This window comes from Polistes fuscatus, unplaced genomic scaffold (genome assembly GCF_010416935.1).
Source record: "Polistes fuscatus isolate 324 unplaced genomic scaffold, CU_Pfus_HIC Scaffold7, whole genome shotgun sequence".
NCBI lineage: Eukaryota > Metazoa > Arthropoda > Insecta > Hymenoptera > Vespidae > Polistes > Polistes fuscatus.
This window is the reverse complement of record NW_025113151.1, coordinates 3,796,471-3,812,665: the sequence shown is the minus strand read 5'-3', so window position 1 is coordinate 3,812,665 and position 16,195 is coordinate 3,796,471. Positions and strand designations below refer to the sequence as shown.

The window sequence follows — 16,195 nt, the reverse complement described above, 5'->3', positions numbered from 1 at the left end:
TATTTTATTTATTATATAATCAATATATAATCAATCGAATATATAATCAATTATTATTTGCATTAAATTATGAAAGATATAATTTTTTACTTTTCTTCGTTGGATATTACTTTCCAATTATGATTACGAATATTAATTTAATATTTAAAAAAAAAAATAAAAAATAGTTTATTTATTATTCAGTATAAAATTAATTATTATTTTGATATAATTATAGAACATATAATTTGTGGCTTCCTTTGATTAGATTTCTATTATACAACTATAATTATAATTATTGTTTTATTTGGTGAAAATGAAAACACAAAAAATAAAAAAAAATTGTGTTTAAGATAAAAATCATTACGAAGTTAATTAGTATTTACATTTAATTAAAAAAATAATTATATCTTTTATTGAAGACTTATCATTCGATTAGTTACAGTATAACATAGTTATACATAAACTGTTGGTAAATTTAGTGTTAAGATATTCTCGCTTCCGCGATACATTGCGACATAGTTAATAATATAAATGCAATTTCTATATACATATACGACTATTAATATAATCTTCCTATGCAATTTCTAGCTGTGATTTCAATGATTTCGTGATAAAGTCTTGTATATTAATGATGATGCAATAGTACCCAGATGATAAATCTAACCAACCATAATGCAATTTATTAATCTTTAGTTCAGAAGATATAAAATATTCATTATCATTCGTGCGTTTCGTTTAAGAGGGTGAAAAATTTCATCATTCGCGTTATAATGATGATAATAAAATCATTTATAATATTGGCACACCATTATACAACGATACAAATGTGTACAGAGTATAATACATGTGGCTTGTTGCACGAAGATCGTATATAATTAGAAAAAGGGAACACATTAGACTAAGTTAAGATATTCTGGGAATTCAGTGCCGTGTTTTGAAATTCTTGGCCCGTTTCGACGCGTGGCGAAAATTCGCTCCTTATATAATTTTTATATTATATTCATTGTTAACTTACGCCACTCTGTGCTGTACGATTTTAATTCATACGCAAGCAAACAGATTTATTGAATACTCTGAATGAATATATATATATATATATATATATATATATATTAGAATGAAACAAAAGTTCGTGCGTTTTTAAAATCAATATTTCCAAAGTAAATTTTACAAAAAAAATCCATTATGCAGTTTGTAACACAATTTATAACACAATAAACGCACGAACTTTTGGTTCACACTAATACATACATATATATATATATATATATATTTATAATTCATTATATATTTTATGTTTACAATAGAGCGTTTATTTTTCACACAAAGAAGTTTAATTGGTTGAATATAAGCTCCGTTATCGTAAACCGATAACAACGCAATCGCATAAGGAAATGAAGAAATAGATTTCGACCGAGGAAAACATTTTTAACAACGCAAAAAAAATGTTTAATAAACCGATTGCATCTATATTTTTTATGCATTTATTTTCTTTTAATTTGCAAATCGAAAGGATCAGTTGGTCGTGGTCAAAAGGGTCGTGACCTATAACGTTTGCATACGAATCGGAAAATATACATAATCTCGTATAAGTTGATATTAACCAAATGGTTGATATTGTTGTATAAAAAGTATACTTTTGTGTTAAAACTATGACATACTTGATTACATCAGACAAGTCAGATAAGTTTGATGTTTATGTTTCCTTTTACAACGCAACACCCTTCCTCGTCTGTCTGTCCCTTGTCTTCTCGTTATGTTTGTCATATATTTTTTGTTTGTTGCAATTCCGGTGTAATTATCACGATACGAAGAAAAAGAAGAAGAAGAAGAAGACGATGAGAGGCTCGATAACATAATTCCTTTCTTGATCTTGAGATCCACGATCATCTGTGACGTAAGAGCACTGAAACAACTTGAGGCATGCTAGTGACCTTGAATTTTCCTCGCGTGCCAAGATTACGTCCATTACGTTCGAGTCTCAAACAATTATACATAGCTACTTCTTCTTCTTCTTCTTCTTCTTTTTCTTCTTCTTCTTCTCCTTCTTCTTCTTCTTTTTCTTCTTCTCCTTCATTTCCTCTTCAGTAGTAACGCTTTTTCTAACGATTCTTTTTTATTTTTTAATTTTATAATTATGAAATTATGAAAAAAAGAAGAGTTATCATAATGTTCTTTCTTTGCTGTATTTAAAATTTTCATTGAAATATGTAGTACATCATGAATTTAATCTGTTCGTATCTTGAGTATTAGGTTCAAAATTAGGGTAAATTTAGGGGTAATTTCACGATTGTAACAATTTTACTCAAATAATGGTACGAACGAATTTTTAATATCAAACAACGAAATTCCAACAACCGAAGATGAACAAATAAATTCACTTAAGGAGTATTAAATAAAAAATGCACTCAACAAAATCTCTCTTATATTTGTCTGAAATATTTTACTTGGCTCTAATTATTATCACAACTTAAATGAACAAATATGCGAGTTTTTTAAAGCTACGCATGTTCTATATTATACTATCAGCTTCATGTAATGTTACAATCGTCCCGAGTATAACAAATAATTCGATAATTTGTATAAAACTTAACATACTTATATATACAATTGACACATCTTAAATTCTTATGTAATAATAATATAATTGTGATTTTTTTTTGTTTTAGATGTCGATCTTCAGCATCAAATCGAATTATCTATGGAAATGCCAGCTACTTATCAAACTCTTGTTGCACGTGCTCAACTTGCTCAACAATGTTGCGCACTGGCACGCGAACAAACGAGAATTTGTGAGAAACTGGTTCACGATCAACATCTCCAGCAACAGGGTTGGTTTGCGGTTGTTGCCAATCTTGAGGATATTATAAAGATGTTTCAAACAAGAACCGAACTATTGCAACAAAGCTTCGATGTTTACCTTGCCGAGAGGCAACAACAAATGCAGCTTCTGAAGAAGTGAGTTAACTTATAATTTAAAATGCTAATATATGTTGATAGAAACACTAATTATTAACACTAAAACTCTATTAGATAAAACGAAAGAACAAATAAGTTGCAAATATGCGTTGAACAAAAACTAAATATATGCTCACTGATCTAGAATATTTCATAATAATTGACACATAATCATTCGTGATTAAATTTTTGGGCGAATCAACAATTCTAAGCAATTTGAATCGATTCTAAATCAAACTAATGAAATAAGGAAAAGCTTTAAAAAAGGAATTAATTTAGGGAATGCATAATTTTATTTTCGGTTATTAAACTACACGGTAGGCGTGTGTTGTCTAAACGTTTAAAAATTACTATTTACAGAAATATTATTTCACCTGTAATCCTTTATGACAACGAAGCATAATCACTTGATGTTACAAGATAAGAACAAATTTAAGATATTCGAAAATAAAGTAAAGTACCCAAGAGTGTTAAGACTCGCCTAAAGATTGCTTTAGGGTTTTGGATTAAATCCACAATATTTTTGCAAAACATTTTTGTCTAGTTATTTGTTTTTCCGAAAAAAATGGAAACGAGGTAAAAGGGTCGCGAATTGAATCTTGTTCAGGGATGGAAACATTGATGAGATTTGATATTTGTAGCAGATATTTGTAGCAATGAGTTTTTGAGCCCCTAACACCATCTAATAATAATAGTAATAATAATAATAATAATAATAATAATAATAATAATAATAATAATAATAATAGTAGTAGTAGTAGTAGTAGTAGTAGTAGTAGTAGTAATAATAATAATAATAATAATAATAATAATGTACGCGAATTTAACAAGGATATTATTTTGAAAATAAAAACTTTGAATGTTGATATAGCTTCCAGCAGGATTTGGAAACTTTGGCAAAAATTCCAATATTACCTGCGTTAAGAGCTCACGCGGAAGGTCTTTTGAGTCCGGATGATCAAGAAGATAACTCGGAGCAGCAGTCAGAGAAGAATGAGGAAGTTTTGAGTCTACTTCGATGGATCTCAGCGAAGGACAATCAGAGTAGTTTGGAACAAGTGGCAGAGCAATGTAGTCGGGGCTTAGAACAGTTCGATGAAAAGGCGATGGCGTTATTAAAGGCTGACGTAACTACAGCTATTACGAATTCGAACAAAACAGATATGAAAGAAATAAAAGGTCTTGGCGAGAGGCTTTTTGCTTTGGAAAACCTCCTGGCACAATCGAGGAAATTTGTGGTTGATCAAAGCGAGCTCGCTCAAGGATTTCTTCAAAATGAAAAACGCGCGAGTCATATCGGTGATGCAAGCGTATTACCCGATCTCTGCACATCGCATAGAAATCAACTAGCAGTTATGCTTAGTAATCATAATCAATTACGTGACATTAGGCGCAGGTGTACCAAAGCAAAAGAAGAATTGTCCGGTAATATCCATGTACGTTTAAAATGGGTTATGTACGTGGAGAATAAAATGATGGAGGTTGATAGCAAACTTGTGATGTATCACGAAAGTCTGAAACGTTTAAGACGTCATCTCGAAGTATTACAACAAATTCACTTAGCACCTCAAATGTATATGAATGCTGTCGCCGAGGTTGTCAGAAGGCGAACCTTTTCCCAATCCTTTCTTGTATGGGCCAGTAATCTTGCTTGCCAGTTGTTGACCGCACATACAGAAGAAATGGCTCGTAGGCGCGAGTTCCAAAATAAATTCGAAGGTCATTTCTTGAACACGCTATTTCCTGGTTTAGATGACACGCCACCGCCCTTTGCAACTGAAGCACCCTCGGTTTTTGACAACGGATTACCAAAGGTAACGTTCGTATAGAATTTGTTTTTATAGCAGAAAAATATAAGACAATGTTACTATGGTTAACATCGTTTCAGTTAACTGCGAGCGATATGGAGTCGTTAAGATCACAATTGCCTGGTTTAGCGCTTAGTATATCTATGCCAGATTTAAACAGTATAACGCAATTCTTTTTATCAAAAAATTTGACCGAAGCAAGCACGGAAGGAAACCAAGAGAAAAAAATTATGTCGACGCGCGTAGAAGATTCTTCTAAAGAGCAAGACCGTATTAGAGCACCTGCGCTGAGTGACAGGTAAATATATAACACGTGCAATATACTTTAATATCTGTTTCGAGTCAAGACTTAGGTTGCAAGGTTATGAATATATTTTCACTATTTCAGGGGTGGATTTGAGTCGGAAACGGATACGGAAGAGTTCGAGAAAATAGGTCAAGGCGCGGCAGATTCTAAACCTAGTTCCTTCGATGGTACCCAACAGAAAAAGCAGAAACAATTGGAGGTTGGTGCCTCGCGAAGCGTGTCCCCCGCTTCCTCAAGCTCGACTAACGTCTCACCATTAAACACGAAGATCGCAGATATAACAAGTCGATTTTATACATCGAACGAACCTAGTTCCTTCCATTTTCCTAGTCTTACCGTCAGCGAACGACCCACTCAGCTAAGTCCTCTCACCGAGTGCGCGGAAAATGGTGAATCTTCTTCCAGTCAGTTGCAAAGTGCTGCTGCTGCTGCTGCAACATACGGGTACCCAAAGCATCGCCAAATAACTCCGTCCGTATCCTCTGACAAGATCGAGGCATCTAATTCCTCCTCCTACCTTAGTCGACGGCCAATCCTCCAGCCCTTCCTTGGTGCTACCTGATTCTCTCACTCGGGCACCAGTTGTGTGCGACGGCCAGCAACAGCAACTACAGTCATATCAGCTCTCTGGTAGCGGGGATAGCAGCCCTTCCATCGGGGTTGGTGCTACCGACTTCATGGGTACCGAGTTTTACATGGATGATTCTTTGCCGAGCAGCCTCAGCGAACCTCCCGGCGACGGGCACCAGGCTGTCGTTTCCTTTCTTCAGGTACGGGACGACTTACAGCTCGCAAAAAGACCTTGTAGTCGTAGCCGTAAACGTTTCATTACCCTCCTAGAAAAATTGAATTTGCACTCATCTGGGTTATTACGCGATAAAATTATATCGTGCTACATTGTTTTTCTTTTTCTCATGCTATATTTTTTCATTAATCATATAGATACAATAATGTTATGTATTTGTAATTCAATCATTGTTATAATTTCTGTGTTTTATTGAAATTTGAATTTGCTTTTAATCGATGAATGTGTATGTATGTCTGTCTGTCTGTGTCATGTATGTATCTTGAAGAAATAGTAATGGTCGGATATCTGTGCGTTGGTACGTGTATCTTTTCAATTTTTCAGGATAGCTGCCGTCGCACTCTCGTGTCCTAACTCCTTACCTTGTTCAAAACACTGAATATATATACACACACACATATATATATATATGTATATATATATATATATATATATATATATACATATACATACATATATACATATACATAAACATATACATATACATATACATATATATATTCAGAGATCAAAAATACGGTTGCTTTTCATATAAACGACATTTGTTATAATAACAATTCTATCAGTGAAACCAAATAAATTTTCACACATCATGACATTAGACATTTTCCTCAAAGACAAATCCTATCCTTGACTAACGAATTAATAGAGAACTCTTACGTTTATTTTAAAATAATTACATATATATATATATATATTTATTTATTTAATTGGGTATTATGGATTCTTTATGTGGGAAAGTAATATAAATTTGTGCTAAAATATAGATCGGATTTTCCATGAAATCAATTATTTCAGGAAAGTCTTGGGAACGCACGCGAAGAAGTGGAAAGATTGCGTTCGATTTTGAGAAGTATGAAAGTTGTCGTAAACGAAGCTTTAACTTCCGTTCGAGAAGAGTTAACAGTTTTACGAAATCGATCAGATTTTGATAACAGTGGTCTTACTGAATTGACCGAACGTATTCGCGAAGCTTTAACATTGTACTCGAATGAATGCGATCGTCGTTTGCAAGAACGCGAGCGAGAACTAAACGTTAACCACGAGCTTGAAATGGGTGACATGAAAAAAATAATGCAAAGCCGAGACGAAGAGATATGTATTGTAAAAAGGAAACTCTTGGAGAAGGAAACCGAGTTAGCTGAACACGAACGTTTGATTAGTACAATGCGTCAAAAATTGGATACCGAACAAACTGATTTGAGGAACTTGCAATCACGGTATCATCAACAAATGGATGAGACTTTGGAACAGGCTCGTATCGACAAGGAAACAGCTGTTGAAAAGGTAAATGATGAGAAGTATGTAAAAATAGCTTCTCTTACCAATTCCTTAAATCAATGTCAGAAACGTATAAAAGAACTCGAAGATAGTTTGACCTCTGCTCGTGTGGAACAACACAGAATGGTGAAGGAAGCTACGGAAAAATTGGAATTGGAGTATAAAACGGAATTAGATTCTATTAGAACTCGTTTAAAATTAACTGCGGGTAATACTATGGAAAGGAGTCCTAGTGATTCCAGTTTGGAAAAGATAGAGGTAATTTCATTAGTTATATAAGTATCATCCATTTGGTCATGTTTTATCGTTATTATTTTTCAGCGGCCTGATTTTATCGAACTTGTTAATCACGAAGCTATATTAGCAAAAGCAAAGGAAGAAATGAAATTAGAAAAGACAGCGGCAATCCGTAATGCGATTGAAAAAGAACGTGCCGATTGTGAGGCTAAATTAGATCACGAACTTTTAATGGCCAGACAAATGATAGAAGGAAGGGAAAGAGAGCACGAGTTACTAAGGCAAAGGTTTACAAATTTGTCAGACGAATATGAATGGCAGAAACGTACAATTAAACAATTAGCCAAATCTAAAAATGTATCTAGGCATGTGCTCAATGAAAAGGTAATAAATAAAGATCCTAAATCGATTCTATTATTTTAGATTAAAATCAGTACTTAATAAATTAATCGATATTATTTCATCCAAAAATAGGTAGAAAATTTAGTAGAAGCCGATAAGAAAAGTCGTGATCAAAAAGAGAAGGTAGTTCTTTTAATGGATTCAACATCACGAAAGGAATTCGATGAAGATTGTTTGGATATGAGTCAAAGTAATTTAGGAGAAGCTATGAAAAGTTTGGAAAGTGATAAGGATGAAGCTGAAGCATCGGAATCGAAAAAAGTACGTTTGGAAGCTGACGATGAACATTCTCGTTTATCAAGAAGACTCGAGATTCTTGAAAATGACAATAAGAGATTGTCCGCAGAATTAAAAATGATAAGAGAGAGTAAAGTAGTCTCGGATGCTAAAATCGAAGCATTGGAAGCCGATAAGGTTCGCTTGGAGATCGAATTAGTTAAGGCACGCAGTAGAAGAGATTTTGCTATTCAACAGGGACGTATTACAGTAACTACGTGTAATCCCGGTGACACGGTTGTTGTTGTTTGGGATCCGATTCATTGGAGTTATGCGTTGCTTCAGGAATCCTCAACTCTTTATTTTGTAAATTCAGATTGCCTAGAATCTCTTGGACTTATTAGAACTCCGAAAATATTCGAAACCTTCGCTGAAGTTATCAATAAGGAATACTGCGTAGCAAGAAAGGTAAACAAATTTTTGTATAAGATTTCATGATTCGTTTAACAATTAAAATGCATTTATTTGAAATTTATCTATTCTAAGATAAAAAATGACAATTTTAATAGTTTAGAAAATAGATTAAAAACTGTGGAAAAAAATTCGTTATCTTTTATAAATTATTTATTAATAGAATATTTTTTTTATTTTAGTCAACCAATCGTTACCGTGTATCCCAAGGCACTAAGTTCTACCAAGTGCGTGTAAGGCTAGTGGAAGATGTTGAGAAAACTAAATCTCAGATGTCGAAAGGCAATACAGAATAATTTCAATTTAACGCATCCTTTGGTCCTCAGTTTTTAACAACACTGTGGTTATGGATACAGTACAACCAGATGTGGTGCGTTACATGTTTAATGAGTAGAAGAAGGAAAGCAAGATAATAAACTCTTCAACTATGTCCGCGAAAACTCAAATCAAGATTTAAATTTACCAGAGTCTCAAGGATATATCCTCATCGTTTGCGAACATATATATAAACTACACATGCAAGAATAAGTGAATGTGATAATAATAAAAAAAAGGAAGAGAAAAAAAAAGAAAAAAAAAATAATTATTACAATATGAATGTGGATGCGCGCTCCCGCGCATTGGAGTTTCACTGTGATATAAATAATTTTTAAATAAGTGAAACATAATTGCTAAATGCTGTGGTGGATGATGAATTAGCTATGAAATGTCACAACATTTAAATATTTTTCTCTGCCCCTAAACAGTCCCGTAATGAATTATTTTCTTGTTTAATTTGTTTGTTTGTTCGTCTTCTTCTTGATTTTCTTCATTTCTTTATTATCTTCGTAAACATAATAAATAGCAAAAGAAGAAGAAGAAGAAGAAGATAGCATATTATATGAATGTCATCGATAACGATCTTCTGTAATTTGACGATATAGGAAGAAAAGTTAAATTAGAGCTTAAAACTTTAGTAAAAAAAAAAACAAAAACCAAAAAAAAAAAAACAAGAAATACAACAACAAAAATGAAACAAATACCGATGCGGATATAAGGGAAAAAGCGAGAGTTGTATTAGTGTTCGGTAATTTCGCTTTGAAACTTCCGCATTCGAACGATTAAAGTATCTTTGCACTATGGGAAAAGCTTAGTTGTAAGTTTTACAAAGAAGACATTTTGTATATATAGTTTATATTATATACATTATCGCATTACATATATATATATATATATATATGCACATATTCATATATATACATATAGAAAATATATACATATTATATATATATATATTATATATAAATGTATATTTATATTTATAATAATATATGTATAATAATGTATGCGTGTATGTATGTATGTACGTATGCATATATACATCTATTCATGTATATATACATATACATATATCATTGTACGAAGCGTGCAATATTTGCATACGAAAACATCGTAGTAGGTCCTAAGAGACAACAGTAAAGAAAAATTTTGTAAACAAAAATAATCCTGTCGTAAATGTATTACATACCATGCAATTTCGTAATCTTTTCTTCATAAAGATTTTCGTAACTCTTTACGTATAGGATGACCTATTAGTCGTTCTTTTATTTTTTTTTTTTTTTTATTATTCCCCCGACCTCTTTCGATAACCGGCCTGTTTCGCGAATTTTTCATCGCGAGAAATTTACTATTGCTTCTTTTGAACAGAAGAAAAGAATTACTAATTATGAAACTTTATTATTATATCGTCGACTATGTCTCACAATCGTATAATCTTAGGTTTATCTAAAAGAGAACAAAAAAAAGATAGAAAAGAAAACTCGAGGAAGAAGATAATTTATCTTAAAAAACGCGCGAGAGGTTTTTGCAACTTTTTTCTGGATTTTTCTGATAACGAAAGCAAAAAAAAATGGAACGAAAAAAAAAAGGAGGGAAAAAAAGGAACCAAAAAATACTAGGAAGAAAAAACAAAAAGAAACAAAACTATTGTGCGTAATAGAAAGAATGTTTTAAATAAATATAGATATATATCTATATATATATATATACACAAACACATACACATATTCGCGTATATTTTTTTCTATTAATCTGATCGGTGTCCATGCGATCGAGGTCATTTACCTTATATGATAATGTTAAAGATAATGATAATGATAATAATAATAATAATAATAATAATAATAATAATAATAATAATAATAATAATAATAATAATAATATAATAAAATAATATAATAATAATAATATAATAATAATAATAATAAAAATAATAATAATAATATAATAATAATAATAATAATAATATTAATAATTAAAAAGATAGAAGATAATTGCAAAATGAAATTTAAGTCTCGTAGAGGATAAAGAACCGGAATTTCACTTGGCAACTCGTATATATATATATACACACACGTATATATGTGTATTTTTTTTTTATTAATTATAATTATCCTATCGTTACTTACCTGCCGTCGATTATAATATTTGTTTATCCGTGTACACATTTAAAAAAAGATGATATTCTTGGTAGTATCGTTGCTGTAGCTGTGATCGTTAGTTTCTCAAAATATTTTCACTTCTACTTACTTATTCTTATTATTAATTAATTAAACGTTGATTCCAATTGTCAGAAATAAAGAAAAAAAAAAACAATAAAATAAAATAGAATAACATAATTGATCGTTCGAGTGCGTTGTTTTTTCCTTACAATTAGATTTAAAAGAAAAGAAAAAAAGAAAAAGAGAGAGGGAAGAAAAACGAAACGAGACGAAACGCGAAGAAAGATACAATTTTTCTTTTTTTCTTTTTTTTTTGTGAAAGAGGAAAGAACCAATAAACGCATTCGAACGCATCGATGAGAGGGAGGTGTTCTTCGCATATGTAGAGATATAAACATAAGCGCAGAATCATTTTTTTTTTCTTAAATCGAAGCAAACGTGTTTCATTCTAAAGTCGTAGGCTCGAATTTGAAATCGAGGAAAACGATTCGCCCACTTCGATTTTTAGCGCATTGATGATGATGATGATGATGATGATGATAGCTCCATAATCACTCTCTCGACTCGTCAAGAAGAAATAAATAAAATAATAATTAAATAAATAAATAAATAAAAAACAAACAAACAAACATATTCGTGCTCGCGCATGAGTAATGCTTATTCTTAAATAAATGGAATAGCATAGCAGGAATTTAGTATGAATTTCGTTGAGGAGCAATGGATGACCTATATTTCTCTCTTCTTTCACTCTCTTCTTTCATTATCTATCACATTTTCTATTATATTATATATATCTATCTCCGTCACTCTTAGTCTCTTCAACGAATCGTTATTAAATAAAATAATATTTTTCCTCTCTTATAATCTCGTCATAACTGATGGATATTCGACAACGAGGCTTTGTTATATATATTTTTTTGCTTTTATTTAAAAAAAAAAAAGGAAACAATCTATCATTAATTATACTATCGATGTTGCACGAGAATATATTATAAATTATAGTCGATTCACGTGCACGCGATTTACGGGTTCCTTTAGCCCTATTTTTTCGATCTGTTAAAAAATGCAAAAAAATTATAAAAAGGAAAGAAAATTAATAGAAAGAAAGAAAGAAAGAAAAAGGACAACCGTTCGCTCGGCTTTTAATATAAACTAATAATAATAATAATATAATAATAATATAATAATAATAATAATATTAATAATAATAATCATAATAATAACTAATAATAATCAAATATAATATTTATATTTAACAACAGAGAACCCGCTCTTCTCCCTCTCCAACAAGTAGAAAATACGCAGACACGCACGTTATCATACACCGTCTCTCCTCATCTATGTTTACATAATATATTAACTTTCCGAAAGAATCTAACTCGCTGCTATATATACGGGCTAAGGTTTATTCAAAAGGCTAGATCATATTTTAAGGCTTGAAGGAGGAGATCTGTGCTAATTTAGCTTAGATCCGTTTAGATGTCAATGATATACATCTAACGATGATAAGCTTAATTACGAATTAATTGAATAAAGAGGGAAAATAGTGGTGGGACGGAGAGAATGATGATGATGATGATGATGATAATGATAATGATGATGAGCTGATGATGATGATGATAATGATGATGCTGATGATGATATGATGATGCATGATGATGCTGTGATGAGATGATGATGATCGAAGAGCAGATATTTCATTGTTCCGTTAGTTTTCGTTTCAATGTCTGCTAATCTTCTTATTGCGTTCTTTTAAATGGATCTCATCGAAACAGTATATGTCAAACTATAGGATTCATTGTATTCTGTTGATTATATTATTTGTAACTCGTAAGAGATATGTTTATTTCATAAGAGGATTGCACTTCGACGATTGCAATTAAATATGTATTGATCATCAAGGCCATTTGTTTGTTTGGTTTTCTTGTTGGTTTCATTTGCTGGTCCACAATATTTATTTGAAGACGTATTTAACCTCTATTATTACGAAATCATCGTTAGATCAATTATAGCACTGTGCGAAACTTTCGTTGCAAGCACACACACATATTACATACATACACACATACACACACACGCACACACACTTTGGAAAACGTTTCATCGCAGCGTCGTTGACGGTCACTCGTCGTTGCGCTTTGCGTTTCCATCGTGGAACGAATAAATTGATTTTTAAAAATAATCATCATTTTTAATGCTCTACAACAACCACTTTGTGAAAAAATTGTTGAAAAAAAGCGATGTCGAAGAGAATGAATCTTATTGGATAATAACGTAATCTCTTTTTTCGATGTTATTTATTTATTACTAGACATTATTATTTTTTTTTGTTCTTTCTTTCTCTCTTTCTTTCTTTTTTTCTTCGAAAAGAAATTTCGACCCCACTTCGATTTTTCTTTTTTTTTATTTATTTATTTTCTTTTTGTTTAATTTTAAACGACAAATTGGAAAGTTTTAGTTACGAATGAATGGGAAAAACAAATGATGTTTTTGTTTGTTTGTTTGTTTGTTTGCTTGCTTTTCGAAGATACATCGATATTTTCATTGCGAGGAGAATTACGAACGTTTGATAGCACGCTTTTGTATTTTTATTTTCTCCTTCTTTCTATTATTATTATTATTATTATTATTACTATTATTATTATTATTATTTTCTTTACTTCAATTCCAACGTTCGTAATTCTGCTACCATTAATTTTTTTGATAAATTTTTGATCGCGAACTCGTCGAGAAAATGATGATTACTTTAATTAAAGTCATGTTAATCAAATTTTGAATATCGTAGTAACGTGCCCGTAACAAACACGTAAATGCACGAGTATTACTTTACCGATAAGAAAAGAGAAGAGAAGAAAAAAACAAAGGAAAATAAAAAAAAGGTAGAATTATTTCCTAAATTGTCGAGAGAGAGACAATGACTCTTGTGCCTGATCAAAAATGGCCGATCTATCGAGTTTAATTAAGCAGCAAGAAAAAAATAAATAAAAAATAAATACAATAAAATAAAATAAAATAAACGTGTTACGAGCGCGATCATTATTCAACGTTGTGGACCATTTAAACGAGGATAAAATTAAAACGAAAAAAAAAAGATAATTAAAAATAAAAAATAAAGAGGAGGGTTGGGGGGTGGGGGGAAATACGAGAGACGATAATAAAATCAGAATAATATTATATTGTCCCTGTCGTTAAATATACGATACACTCTCGTAATAAAATGGGAAAAAAATATATATAACATACACGGAGGAAAAAGTTTTGTGAATCTTCTTTCCAACCTATATAAAAAAAAAAGTAAAATAAGTTATTTACAAAAAAAACCAAGTTAAGAAAATTAAGTTATTACGTGGATGGGTGCGAAGTATGTCTCGGAGTCACAGTTTTCAGAAATATTTTGTAAACGACATTGAGAAAAGTAAAAAAGCACAGACACACACATAAAAAAGAAATAAAACGCACCAAAACAATATAGATATATTTATATTCCAAAGAAAAAAAAATTACGACAAAACGAGAAGTGTGAATTCTAAACGAAAAAATAAATAAATAAGTAAATAAATAAATAAATAATAATAATAAAGAAAAACACAAAAAAAAGCGATGCAATCTCGATTTTTTTTAATCCGACGGATGTAAAGTTCGAGGAAAAAATAAAATAAAATAAAATAAATTAAAAAATAAGGAGAAGAGCGAGCCTCGCTCTTACTTTTTCTTTATTTTTAGCGATCCTACGACTAGTAATGTTTGAATTTTTGTTTTTTCGTTTTTTTACTTACGATTAGATACCCAACAAAAGTGTGTAGAGATAAATATATAATATTATGTGTGTTTGTTTGTGACGTCATGTGTTATGAATATTATTCGATTAGTGTACGATTATTTCTTTCTTCTTTGTTTCTATTTTTAATTAACTCCCCCTCCCCTCCTCTCTCTTTCTCTCTTACTCTGTTTCTTTTTTTCTCTCTCTTTCTTTCCCTCTCTCTCTCTCTCTCTTTTTCTTTTCTCTTAAAATTCTTTGAAAGAAAAACCACGAGAAAGGAACTCTAAACAGAATAAGGGATACGAACTCGATGAGAGACAGAGTAAGAATAAATCTATTAGGTTACTAATTTGTCGTTTGTTTGTTTTTGACAATAGATCATAATTTCGTAAAAAAAATTTTTATGGAACGTAAATTAATTTAGATCTGAGCTGTGGCAATTTACAAAATTTTAAATAACAAAAAGAAATTTGCAATGATGATGATTATTATGATGATGATGATACGCGAACACAATTAGCATAACGAGAAAACGTATCAACGAGAGAATAAAAATATATTTATTTATTTTTGTCCGTTATCTTTATTGTCATTGAAGAATCGTAAATGAAACAGGCACACCTGTTTCGTACCTGACTTTTCTATTTAATTATTTTTTAAATCTACCTCCTTGGATAAATTTTGTTGTAGAACTTTTTCATCGATAAAACTATGAAATACAAGTAAATATATGATTGGTTTAATATTCGTATGGGGTATCCTCTCTCGTTGGTTGACGTGCGTTGTTTGCGTAGACTAATTCGCACCCGTTTCGTTCGTGCATCCTCTTTTTTTACGTTTTGCTAATTATCGAGAATTATAGAGATTTAAAAGAACAAAACAAATTATAAGAAGAAGAAGAAGAAAGAAAGAAAGAAAGAGAAAGAAAGAAAGAAAGAAAGAAAGATGATGAAAAAAAGATATTGCGTATGTAATCGAGAAAGTGTAACCCATAGGTAATACAATAATATTATATAATATACATACAATTGTGATCGTGAGAGTATCAGTTACGAATAAACACAATTACAAATAAACTATGTGACTTTTTTCAAAGTTATAGAGGACTTGAGTGTACTTTCGTGCAGGAACTCATCATTCCTCCATTTAAATCCTTTCCTAAACTTTTCTTAATTTAACTACGTAATAACGTATTAGATGTAGCAGTTAATTCAGTGCCTTGATATTATTATAATTATAAATTCATTGAATCAAAATCATCGTATTTTTTTCGTCAAGAAATTCAATAGTTGCCTGAAAGATGAACCGAAGTCATCGAAAATAATTAAAATTATTTTAAATAATAACAGATATATGATTATATTAAATAAATATATACTAAATTTGTTTATAAGACATCGAATTAATTGCTACATCTAACATATTTAAATTCTTATCATATATGATGATGTGTTCGATTAAATAGGGGATTCAATTTCTATTGCACAG

General features: G+C 30.9%; 1 protein-coding gene across 1 annotated transcript in view; it reads left to right on the top strand.

Moving 5' to 3' along the window:
* The window catches only part of LOC122524044 (RB1-inducible coiled-coil protein 1), a 66,671-nt gene extending 57,487 nt beyond the window's left edge, over positions 1-9,184 (top strand). Inside the window, 9 exon segments of the mRNA XM_043646089.1 lie at positions 2,652-2,940; positions 3,812-4,754; positions 4,829-5,046; positions 5,137-5,562; positions 5,564-5,825; positions 6,659-7,399; positions 7,463-7,762; positions 7,853-8,464; positions 8,650-9,184. Coding sequence (XP_043502024.1) covers positions 2,652-2,940; positions 3,812-4,754; positions 4,829-5,046; positions 5,137-5,562; positions 5,564-5,825; positions 6,659-7,399; positions 7,463-7,762; positions 7,853-8,464; positions 8,650-8,763 — 3,905 coding nt within the window. The 3' untranslated portion in view covers positions 8,764-9,184.
* Positions 9,185-16,195: the final 7,011 nt, after the last annotated feature.